The 12550-nt window shown below is 32.7% G+C and overlaps 2 protein-coding genes and 1 pseudogene across 2 annotated transcripts; all 3 read left to right on the top strand.

Annotated features, from left to right (window-relative positions):
* The first annotated feature begins 1838 nt into the window (after positions 1–1838).
* LOC132068119 (germin-like protein subfamily 1 member 7) lies at positions 1839–3338 on the top strand. Its single transcript, XM_059461606.1, has 2 exons — positions 1839–2053; positions 2786–3338. Exons 1-2 carry the CDS (start codon positions 1930–1932, stop codon positions 3334–3336), a joined length of 675 nt encoding a protein of 224 aa, XP_059317589.1. The 5' UTR covers positions 1839–1929; the 3' UTR covers positions 3337–3338.
* Positions 3339–5098: 1760 nt separating this feature from the next.
* Positions 5099–5428, top strand: LOC132061376 (putative germin-like protein 2-2). The gene has a single exon (XM_059454210.1). It carries the CDS (start codon positions 5099–5101, stop codon positions 5426–5428), a length of 330 nt encoding a protein of 109 aa, XP_059310193.1.
* A 3882-nt stretch (positions 5429–9310) lies between these two features.
* On the top strand, positions 9311–11108 carry LOC132068111 (germin-like protein subfamily 1 member 7; annotated as a pseudogene).
* The last annotated feature ends 1442 nt before the right edge of the window (positions 11109–12550 follow it).

Here is a 12550-nt window from a genome sequence, read left to right as displayed (position 1 = left end):
CGCTCCAACGACACCTCCACGCTACTTAGGGACCTTAATATAGTGGGTTTACACCAAGGAATTAATTTTGGAAGAGCTTAAAATGGAGTTGGTTTTTTTGGCTCCCTTGGCCGAGAGCTTCTAGCTCTTCAACTCTTGTTCCCTTATTTTTTTCTAAGTGTTGAAATGCAAATGAAGACTTGTGGTCATCTTTTAACTAATATAAGAAGTGCACAATTGTCCCTTGGCCCACATTAATGTGTTGTTCCAATTAAAAGTTGACACAAAATTGTGTGGGCCATTCACCCCACTTACATGGCCAACCATGGAAATGGATGATTTTTTTCAACTTCCAATTTTATCACTTTTGGTCCCAAATTCTCCTAATTATTCCATGCCAACAAATTCATGATCAACTTATGGCTCAAAATAAAATCGAAGGTCAAAAATCCCGACTTTGCATCCCGGAATAGTTTTGTCCTTAACTTATCATAATTAATCCGGATTGTTCCAATGTACAAAAATACGGGTTCTAACAAGTTGGGAGTCGTTTCTCTCCCCTCCAACTTGAGGGGGATATTGATATTAATGATCAACATTTACACAGAAATGAAGAAGATGAAATGACGAGGAAAAGAGAAGAAGAAAGAAGGAAAGGAAAAGAGACGATGAAAGAAGACGAGCAACGAATCCGAGTTCGTTTACTTTCGTGTCTAAAACAAATTAGGGATTTGGTGCGAAGAATTAGGGATCGTTTTCTTTATATAGTTTGCAGGCCTAAATACACATTTGGGTCACAATGCATTTGGGCCAACTCTCAGCAGATTTACAATGGACCAACATTACAATATTTGGGCCGAATCTCAACAACACAGTACCAGGCCCAAGTGTATCAGATGAAGATAACAGCCCAAGTCTATCAGATAGGAAACAACAAAATAGTAGTTGTACACAACCTGTATAGTATTTTGTATTTACATTTTATTTCTAGTAGACACTTGTAAATAATTCATTTGATTTGTTAGACAATAGCATATAGTATAGGGACAGGTGTAGTAGTACATAGTACATTATCCTATTGGATATTTTTAGATGCTCTTAGCTAGTCTATAAATACATAGCCTTGTACAGATCTGAAATTAAGGAAAATACAACAAATTTTCTACTATCTTCTTTGTTTCTAATAAAATTAAGGTAATATATCAACTTCCAATTTTCTTTTCTTTTAAGGGATCGCAAGGTAAAATAGATGAATGAGGTTATATGTCACAAACAAGTTGTTATCAATGTGGGATTTTCAAGAAAGAATCTGTTGTAACAAATAAGTAAATAGAAGAAGAAGCAATTGGGAATACTGAAAAGAGAAAAAAAGAAAAAGAGTTCCCCCAGTAGGAAACTTAATTCCAAATTAATTTAAAAGGCATAGGTAAGAACTAGAGAAAATAATAAAATGGTCCTTCATATTTGAGGTAATTTCAAAGTAGTCTCTTAAATATATACTCTCGAGCATTTCTTTTTGGTCTTTTAAGTTTGTTAAAAGTGAGCAATTTTGGTCGTTATTAAATATTTAACAACTCTTTGTGTTAGATTTGACGAGAATTATAAAAAAATAATTATTTGAAGGAGCAATTTCTATAGTTTTTGTTATTTTGGGTCTATTTTCAAGAGTGTGAACTAAAAGTCCTCACTTTTGACAAACTAATGACCAAAACAACTCAGAAATATATTTAAGGAATCGGACTACTTTGAACCTACCCAAATATAAGGAAGAGTATGTCATTTTCTCGTAAAAACTACACACTTCAACATTAACAAAAACAATGGTGACAACTATCTATAAATAGGCTAAGATGTTTCATTATTAATTCATCACATGTGATCACCTATACATTGATCATCCCCACAAGAAAAAAGAAGTTTTCAAGAAAGCTTGAATTGTTTTAATCCAGAATGGCTTTTCACCTCCTTACAATTATCTTAGTCATCGTTGGTCTGCTTTCTTCCTTTGGTTCTTCCTTTGACCCAAGCCCATTTCAGGACTTTTGTATTGCAGCTAGTGAATCCAAGGCTGCAGGTAAACTACCATTTCAATCTAACAAAACCTCCATTTCATTTTTCTTTGGATTAATTTATCTACATTGATAGTGTAAAAATCTCTACACTACTAATGTATTTTAACATGTTATAGCATGTGATTATTTGCTTTATTTTTCAAGTTATTAATTCCACTTATTATGAACAGTAATTTGTAGTTACTTATTCTGATCTGAGTGTAAAAAGTCGTTTATAATATCGGGTTTCATTTAGTATCTGGATAAAGAAAATAATCTAGGACGAAATGTCGGGTTACCTTATCCCGTGTTGTGTTGAAATTTTTGATTTCAAGATAAATAATGCCGGGATTAATTATATCTTCATCCTGATAGTACCATAATCAACTCATATGAGGAAACAACCAAATGATTAAGATGCATTTAATTTCTCCCAAAGCTCTTCTCTAGCAGTAATTGTAAAAAAGTCAAGGTTAAAATTGAAAATAAAATCTTATTCAAGTTTTGTCCAATTCTAAACCAAACACATGTTTTGAATTTTACACCATTTATTCCATTTTAATTAAATAAAACAAAAAACTAAATAATCCATGGAATTTCAGTCTTAATATTACAATTCCTACATTATGTTTCAGTATAGTCCAAAAGTGCCGCTCAATGTATAGAAGTTAAACTCTTCCTTTTCGTTCTTTCTTTTTCGGGTTCTAAGGCTTACACTAATACATACTCCTATTTTGTTCTACTTTATTTTGTAGTATTCGTGAATGGGAAATTTTGCAAAGATCCAAAACTCGCCACAGCAGACGATTTCTTTCTTGCAGGACTTAACGTTAGTGGAAATCCTTTACCAGGATTGGGATCATTTGTAAATTTGGTAGATGTAAATCGACTTGCAGGACTCAACACTCTTGGCATTTCAATGGTTCGTGCTGATTTTGCACCATATGGCCTAATTCCACCCCACACACACCCTCGGGCCACTGAGCTTATTGTTGTCACAGAGGGCACTCTTTATGTGGGATTTTTGGCACCTGACACTACAAATCCATTGAAGACTCGATCTTTTACAAAAATATTGAGTAAAGGGGATGTATTCGTGATCCCACAAGGATTAATTCACTTTCAGTATAACGTTGGACATACGAATGCAACTGTTTTTGCTGCTTTTAATAGCCAAAATTCTGGGCTAATTGTGGTTGGAAGTGAACTCTTTGGATCAAATCCACCACTTGTGGATGATGTTCTTTCAAAAGCATTCCAATTGGACAAGAAAATGGTTGCAACACTTCAAGGATTGTTCTCCTAGAATGAACAAGAAAAAATTGTGTGTTAGAAAATAATATGTATACGTGTGAGCTCATTGGTTGTTTTTTTTTAATATATGTATTTGCTATCAATTTTGTGATGTTTGAGAGATGACTTAAAAAGGCAGAAAAATAAAGATCAGGTGAGAACATCTGGAATAGTGGCATTGATGTTACTTTGTTACCATCCTTTGTTCTTTGAACCTTTTTGAGGTTTGGAATAATTAAATATTACTATTGTTCCTTTTTGAGTTTTGAAATAATTAAATATTACTATTGTTCAAGCTCTTTATTTCCTAGTTCACATATTTGTGGGGTTGATTCTATTCTATAGATGAAGACTCAATTTTACTTTATTGCATTAAAATTACTAAATTATTTTGTAATGAAAAAAATTTGAACTCAATTTTATTCAATATCACGAAAGTCACTAAACTATTTTTTGGGTTCATCCTATCACATCGACAAAAATACTCCCTTCGTTCTAATTTATGTGGACATAATTTTCATCGGCATGAACTTTAAGAAATAAATAAATCTTTTGAAATTTGTGGTGTAAAACATGCCATATCACTTGTCCATGGCTATATGACTTTTGATACTTGTGACTTTAAATATGCTACAATATTTGTGGTTACAAAAGTTTTCCATTAAGGGTAAAATGAGATATGTAAAATTAATTATTTTCAAAATTTTAAAGGTGTATCATTCTTTTTAAAACGAAAATAAAGAAAAGTGTATCACATATATTGAAATAGATGTATGAAATATTTTGTTGGTACGTCAAAGAGCTTTGCTTCATCCGCGAAGTCAATATATATACATATATATATAGAGAGAGAGAGGATAATGACAAAAATAGAAAAAAATTATTTTGTGTCTCACATGACTAACACTAATTGAGTGAAACTTCTTCTTTTGTCTCACGAGTTAATGGACCCAAAATTTGTGAACCCTAGATTGAAAATGGGTCTGGAAGGCATTAATATAAAGATCCAACAATGAAAACTTCTGTTTGCTAAAAGTGGGTTAGTGAGGAACATACCTTTAACTTTAGTTTCTACTCTTCTTCTTTATCGACTGTTGAGAATGATTTGTAGTGCCAATCCAACACAAGTCCTTTTTTTAATATTTTTTGTTAATATGAACTTGATTGCCCATCAAGCTTCAAATTATATCATTGCAAATTTTTTTTGTTGTTTCGATAGGTTGGCTCTTCTTGAAGTTGTTTATGGATTTGGTAAACACATATTTTGTGAGACCTGCTAACAAAAGGACAAAATAGAATTCGGCATTAGTATTGTCACACCTCTTTTTTCCCACAAAAATCATTTATTATATTAAGTTCAAAAAGGGTTTTCAAATCGAAAGTGACGAAAAAATGTGTTTCGAAAAGGGATTTTATTTAGAGAAAAAGAGTCACCCACTTGACATCGAGTTTTGGTGTGCCAAGTCACCGTAAAATTAACGTCCCTTTTAAAAAACAAGTTTGACTCTAAAATACTGATCATGCGACAGAGATTCCAGTTAAGGAATTCTGTTGACCGAGGGGAAGGTGTGAGGCATCCCTCGAGTCCCGTGGTTTTAGCACAGTCGCTTTAATTAACTCGTATCGGCTTAAATAGAAACTCAATCAGCTAACTCAAACAATCACATAAGCACGCGCACAAGAAAAGTTCGAAAATAAAGTCCAAATTATTACAACATGAAATAATATAAAAAAAAAAAAAAAAAAAAAAAAAAAAAAAAAGGGAAGAACTATTTATGTATGTTGAGCTCATAACTATCTTGGAGGGAACTATATATGCTGGATTTCTTGTACCTGCTGCAAACAGCTTTAAGAGTCGTCTCTTCTCCAAAATCTTGAATCCTGGCGATGTGTTTGTGATCCCACAAGGTCTTATTCACTTCAGTTATAATGTGGGACGTACAAATGCTACTGTACTCGCTACTTTGAAGAGTCAAAATCCTAGATTCGTCATGATTCCTAATTCAATATTTGCTTCAAATCCGCCTATTCTCGATGATGTTCTTGCCAAAGGTTTCCAGCTTGATAAGAAAGTGATTAAGCAACTCCGAAAGAAATTCTCCTAGAATATATATGTCACTACAAATGTTATTACATGTTATCGGGTGCTGAATAAATTCTCCTATGATAGTCAAAACATATATTATTGTAACATTTTTTGTTGTATGTTTCCAATCGTTTCTCTTCCATCATATAAGGTCTTTTATCTATGTAGATATTTAAAGGAGCTCCGTAGATTCTTGCAAATAATATCCGGTGATGTGATATTTAGTAGTTTTACTTAACTAAATCCAAAATGCATAAGTAGGATACTTATTTCCATTTTGTAATGAAAACAAACATTTTTCTCCAATAATAGGTAATGGAATTTATAAATGACATATAACACCCAATTTTTCTGATTCGGTGATTTGAGCTATGATTAATAATTCATGGACCATCTTAGGATGGCATAGCATTAAAACTGAAGGGTGAGATTTAAATGAGAAAGGCCTATGGTCAATGCAATGCTATAGCTAATGCGTTAGTTATGTATTCCGCCTAGAGATTAGTAGCATATATATATTTGCAAGAATGGAACTCAAAGGATTGACCGGATCCGCATGGGTGGTGAAGCATATGTGGTTTACTGAGCTACTGAGCTCATAACATCCCGGGTTCTTCTCCGCGAATGGCCATCATTGTTTTTACATTAAGTTTTCTTCTGGGACATCCCACCCGGGAATGAGTACATGAGATTGAAAGCGAGTAAAAGCACACAAGCAATTAATCCAACTTAAAGTTTGCCTATCCAGCCCCAATAAAATGAACGAAAATTTACAGCTCATAACTATCTCTAAGACTTATTTATTAGTAATAGCTATCTTTTTTTTAAAATTATTTTTGGTAGCTTAATTATTTATCAAATTACCATCTATAACTTGTTTTTTTAACTGCAGTGTATTTCCCTAAAAATAAGGTATCTCTCTCCCACTTAACCACAATTTTTTTTCCAAATACTTTTCTCTCACCTATCAAATCTATTTTCTCCCTCACTCCTCTTTCTCTCTCCATTCTATCTCCTAGTCTTTTAAATTGATTTTCTCTCACCTACCAAATTTATTTTCTCCCTCCCCCTCTTTCTCTCTCTGTTCCATCACCTACCCTAGATCTCATTTTCTCTTACAAATCAGAAGAATCCTACAGTAGTAGTAGCAGCCATGGTCGACGAAAAAAATAGCTCTAACTTGGCCATGTTCTTAATCTCCTCACGTGTCTTCCCAGCTATCTTTCGCCTCATGCCATTCATAGAAGCATCTCGGCAAACATTTGTGAGGCCGTCTCCACTATATCCCTCTGTTTTACGAGCTACTTCTTTAATGTCCACATGTCGTGCCTACGATGTCACAGAAGACATTTGCAATTTGTTAAAAGAAAGATTCATTCAACCAAATAGATAAACTAGCTACAATTCCTTCAAACTTCAGAAGCATATTACCAAAATCCATTTACAAAATAGGATCCAATTAAAAGGACACCAGTTTCATAAATCGAGAGACGTACGTCTTTATAACATTGATGCTTTGAGACATTGGAGAAAAAGTATGCTTGTATCGAATTCAAAAGAACAAGAAAAAAAAACACCATTGATGAGAGTTGTAGAGCTTCATGTCCACCAAGTGTTTGATAAAATGTTTTAGTATAATTCAGTGTATTTCTGTGTATTAACAAACAATATATCTAACTTTCAGTATATTTCAGTGTATTTCAGTAATTATTTCACTGTATTTCAATGTATTTATCTTTTTTTTGTTGTAAATATAATGAATGTTCCAAATATAGAGCCTATTTTTACTACACTTTGTTTTCACGACTTTTGTATTTCGCTGTATTTCAATGTATTTCTGCATTTTGTATTTCTAATTTATGAAACCGTTTCTGATATATTTCATTGTATTCCATTGTATATACGCATACTACAACTTTATATTTCTTGAACAATCAACCATATTTCATTATATTTCAGTGTAGATTTTTCTGTATTTGGAAGTTTTTGTATCTTTAGTGATTTTTGAATTCAAAAAGTTTTGATTGTGATAAAAGTTGAGAGAGATTCGTAAGCTTTTATGGAAGAACAACCGTTATGCCTGATTTAAGGAAAGTTTTAAATTGAATCCCATAATTTTTTTTTTTTAAAAACTGTTCCATAAATAGGGCCTGATTTTACTCTTCAGTGATTTGTGTGAAATATGGTTGATTTAATTTGACTTACTATTTAAAAAGGAAAAGAATATTATGTTCCAAAAATATAGCCTATTTTTTTCTCGAGAATTTAAAAAAAAAATATGTTCCAAAAATAGAGCCTAAATTTACTCTAACGTGTTTTGTATTTCTCTATATTTATTTGTATTTCAAAAATGCGAGATACAACCGAAATACATCAAAACGCTACTATTTAATTGTAAATCTTCAACTTGTTGCATATAATTAGAAAAATTTATTAAAAAAGTGAAATTTTATTTGTGTAAGTTTCCCTAAAATGAAAGCAAAGCAGACTAATCATGTGAAGCCCAAACTTCTTCCCATTTTTTAATTAACCCCACGGCCCACTAACAAACATTGCCTATTATCAATTTAGCCCCAACTGTCACTTACAATTTATCCCATTCAACAAACTTGAATTAAGTCGCCAATTAACATGTCAATTCTAGGTGATAATTACTAAACACTTCAAGCAAGAAATTAAACTAAAATCAGTAGAGCATGCTCAAGAATAAAACTTCTTTCGCACATCAACGTTCCATTTCAAAGCACCAAAATCATGTATTTAATCAGGTACAACGTGAGAAATGGACCTTCAAACGGAGCTTTGAACCATGCCTTAGCTTTTAATTCCAAACTGTTTCTACTGAGACCGGAGCTTCGAACCAAGACCTTTAAAACACGAACAGACCATTTGACGTTTTCGAGCTCATCCAAACAACGGGAAAGGCGATAGTTTTGGGTTGTATCAAAAACGGTGGTGAGCTTGTGTAGTCTAATAATGGTGTTCTTGGCTGTATTTTATTGGGGTTTTGGGGTGGTTCTACCATGCTTTAATGGTGTGTGTTCGACGTGAAATCCACATCCTTTTCCCCTTTTGGTGCGTGAAGATGGATGTTTACTACATGATTATGGTGGAGGCTTATGGCAGTTTTGAGAAGAAAATGGAGTTGGGGAAGATGATAAAGATGGCCCCTGTCTCTCTATGAACTATTTTGGGTATCTCTGCATATATCTTGTGTTGGATATGTATGACCGCGAATATAATGGTGAATGTATTCAAAATGAGAAGGTGCAGGTGACTGTGGCTGCTTATGTGTGTATGGTAAATTCGGATGATTTTTTTGGGTCTAGGGTCGATTAGTGTGTGGATTAGAAGGGAAAAAGAATCCTATGTCGAACTGTTTGTCGAACTGTTATCATGTGTGCCAATGTAGGGTATGAAGGAAAGAGGTATCCTATGTAGAAATCTTTATCATGTGTGCTAGTGTAGGATATGAAGGAAAAAGGTATCCTGTGTAGAAATGTTATCATGTGTACAATATTTTTTTTTACTCCTTTTTCTTGATTTTCGTTTCCGTAAATAAACCTACTAAATAAAAATAGAATAATCGACACATCAAAAATTAAAATTAAAAGAAATATTTGATTGCTAGAAGGTGAGACACCCGGAGAGAATCAAAATTACGTGTCTACAAGTATTTGTGCTCCAAGCTAGGTGTTCTATTGCACCACCTTGCTTGAAGAGGAGTGTTGAATATGGTGTAACTTAGGCCAAAAGGGCATAGTAGTCATTTTACCTTACTCGGTAGTTAGTCGTTAATTAGCCAATTTGTTAGTTATTATCTTTCTGTTGACAAGTGTATAAACATCCAACTAATTAAGTGGATCATTTATTCTTCAATGAAACAGTATCAAGTTTCTCTTATTCTCCATTTCTGATTTCTCAAGATTTAATATGACAACTATCTGTATATAGGCTAAGATTTTTCAGTATTAATTCATCACCTGTGATTAGCTATACATTAATCATCCTACCAGAAAGAAAAAAAGTTTTCAAGAAATTAAAGCTTGAGTTGTTTGGATCCATAATGGCTTTTCCTCTCCTCATGATGGATCCACAATGGCTTTTCCTCTCCTCATGATTATTCTAGTCATTGTTGGTCTGCTTTCATCCTTTGGTTCTTCCTTTGATCCAAGCCCTGTTCAGGACTTTTGTATTGCAGCTAGTGACTCCAATGCTGGAGGTAAATTCTTTTTTTTTTTTTTTTTAACTTATATAGACGGATAGTGTACATTTGTTTATATTATCTGTATATTTTAACATATTTTAGTAGGTGATGATTCGCTTTATTTTCTAGTTCTAATTTCACCTGTTATAAACAGTTATCTGTAGTTATATGTTGGGTGATCTGTTAGTATAAAAATTCATTTACACGGTCGAGAGTTATTTAATAAACTAATTCCAGGATAAAATGAAGGATCATCTTATCCCATGTTTGGTTGTAATTTTTTATTTAATTCTAGAATAAGTAATTCCAGAATTATTTGATATGTTAATCCCGGTAATACCATATTCATCTCATACACGGAAACAACCAAATGACGGTAAAGATGCCTTCTTGCGAAACTCTTTTCTCAAGGTCCTATAAAAAAGCCGAGGTTGAAATTCGAAAATGAAGTTTATTCAAGTTTTGTCCAGGTTCAAATCAAACACATACTTTGAATTATACACCTTATATTTAAAAAAAAAAAAAAAAAAAAAAAATCTAAAATCCATGGGTTATCAATCTCAATATATTATAATCTTTGCATTATTTCAGAATAATTTTGTTCATGAACCAAATATCCCCTCAGTGTATTGAAGTTAAACTATTTTCCTTTTTTATCTTTCTTCTTGTTTGGTTGTAAGGTTTACACTAATACATACTCCGAATTTTTTTTTTTTTTTTTTTTTTGCAGTCTTCATGAATGGAAAATTTTGCAAAGATCCAAAACTTGTCACAGTAGACGATTTCTTTCTGCAGGATTTAACGTAAGCGGAAATCCTTTACCAGGAATGGGAACATTTTTAAATTTGGTCGATGTAAATCGTCTTCTTTGGACTCAACACTCTTGGCATTTCTCTTGTCCGTGCTGATTTTGCACCACTTGGCTTAATTCCACCACACACACACCCTCGTGGCACTGAAATTATCGTTGTCGTAGAGGGTTATCTTTATGTTGGATTTTTGGCCCCTGACACTACAAATCCATTAAACACTCTATCTTTTACAAGAATATTGAGTAAAGGGAATGTATTTGTGTTCCCACAAGGATTGATTCACTTTCAGTATAATATTGGACATTCAAATGCAACTGTGTTTGGTGCTTTGAATAGCCAAAATCCTGGGCTAAATGTGGTTGCTAGTCAACTCTTTGGATCAAATCCACCAGTTGGGGATGATGTTATTGCAAAAGCATTCCAATTGGACAAGCAAATGGTTACACAACTTCGAGGATTGTTCTCTTAGATTAAACAAGAAAATTTGTGTCTTAGAAAATATTAAGTATTTTGGGAATTTTGGCTGTTTTTCTAATATTATGCATTTTGTCTATCGATTTTGTAATGTTAGAACTTAGAAAGGGCAGACATATAATGGTCAGGTGAGAACTATCTGCAATGACAATGGCCTTGATGTTACTTTGTTACCATCCATTGTTCTTGTAATTCAATTTGAGTTTTGAAATAATTAAATATTACACTATTTTGCAAGATCTTTATTTCCTACTTCCTATATTTGTTGGGTTAATTTGATAGATGATCACTTAAATTTCACTTTATTGTACTAAATTATTCTGCGTGAGAACATCTAGAATAATGGCGTTGATGTTGTCATAGTTAAATACTACTATTGTTCAACCTCTTTATTTCCTAGTTATTATATTTGTGGGGTTAATTTCATGGATGATTACTCAAATTTTACTTTATTGTACTAAAATTATTAAGTTATTTTTTGGTAATTACGGAAAAATCAATCAACTTATTCAAGTATCACGAAAGACACTAAAATATTTGTTTTATTCACCCTTCCCGAACATCACATCGACAAAAATACTCTCTTCGTTCCAATTTATGTGGATATAATTAAATCTGCACGAATATTAAGAAATAAATGAAGACTTTTGAAATTTATGATCTAAAATATGTCGATGTCATAGCATTTCTGTGGCTATAAGGCTTTGTATCCAAAGGACCTCAACTTGATTCCTTTGAGAATTAAGGCAATTGTTTATTAAGAAAATTTGATTTCTCCAAAATTACTTATTTAATATTTGCTTGTGTATGCCAAACGCTTTCTTCCTTCCTTTTTTCCGGAAATAATTTAAGGACTTCCTGTTCAAGTTTTTATGCTGGAAGGGCACTCGGAGGATACCAAAATTTAGAATTCGGCCAGAACTTCCTTCTTCTCCTTCCTTTCTTTCCTTCTTCTTCTTTCAATGAATCATGAACACCTAATTAAATTTTTTTTTAAAATGATAAAGGTGCTATAAAAAAAATTGAAGATTCATTGCTTATTTGTGATTGGAACTGAATGGAATTGCTTACTTATAGTATTGTCTATCAATAATTATTTGATTTGGTGGTGGGAGGAAATTGAAAACATCAATGTTGGATGTTGTTGAACTTGAAAAAAAAATATTGAAGAAGGCAGAGTGGGTCTATTAATTTTTTAAGGTTTAGGTTGAATTCAACTATTGAAAATTGTTGAGATTAGTAGTAGAAAGTCGCAATCAAATTCGAAGAAAAAACGTGATGGTAAATTTCTATAAAAAATGTTGTGGTGATCATCAGGATTTGACCAGAAATCCTGACGAATCATCATAGCTTGTTGTTAAGACAAAATCTTGGCCAATCTCAAATAAGAAATCTTGACGAATTATCATAACTTATTATCAAGGCAAATCTTGGTCAATCTCAAATAAAATTCCTGATGAGTCACCATAAGTCATACTGGCAATCCCCTCCTATTTGTACAAATTAGCCAAGGAAAATCATTAGGCTAGGCTTGGGTTCCATCGAACATCACAATTAACTTATAAATTACTTGTCGATTAATGCCTTCTTTTTTAGTGAGAGAAGGAGGATTAAAAAAAGGAAGAAATCCACATAGAATCTAGTGATA

This window comes from Lycium ferocissimum, chromosome 1, assembly GCF_029784015.1.
Source record: "Lycium ferocissimum isolate CSIRO_LF1 chromosome 1, AGI_CSIRO_Lferr_CH_V1, whole genome shotgun sequence".
In the NCBI taxonomy this organism is placed as follows: Eukaryota; Viridiplantae; Streptophyta; class Magnoliopsida; order Solanales; family Solanaceae; genus Lycium; species Lycium ferocissimum.
Note: the sequence above shows the minus strand (reverse complement) of the source record. Positions and strands in the feature narration are given on the sequence as shown.

Bases quoted from the DNA above. Each gene is read 5' to 3' on its own strand.
- LOC132068119 (XM_059461606.1), top strand. From the start codon at position 1,930: ATGGCTTTTCACCTCCTTACAATTATCTTAGTCATCGTTGGTCTGCTT. The intron at 2,054-2,785 runs GTAAACTACCAT...TTTATTTTGTAG, and splicing joins TAGTGAATCCAAGGCTGCAG to TATTCGTGAATGGGAAATTT.
- LOC132061376 (XM_059454210.1), top strand. From the start codon at position 5,099: ATGTATGTTGAGCTCATAACTATCTTGGAGGGAACTATATATGCTGGA.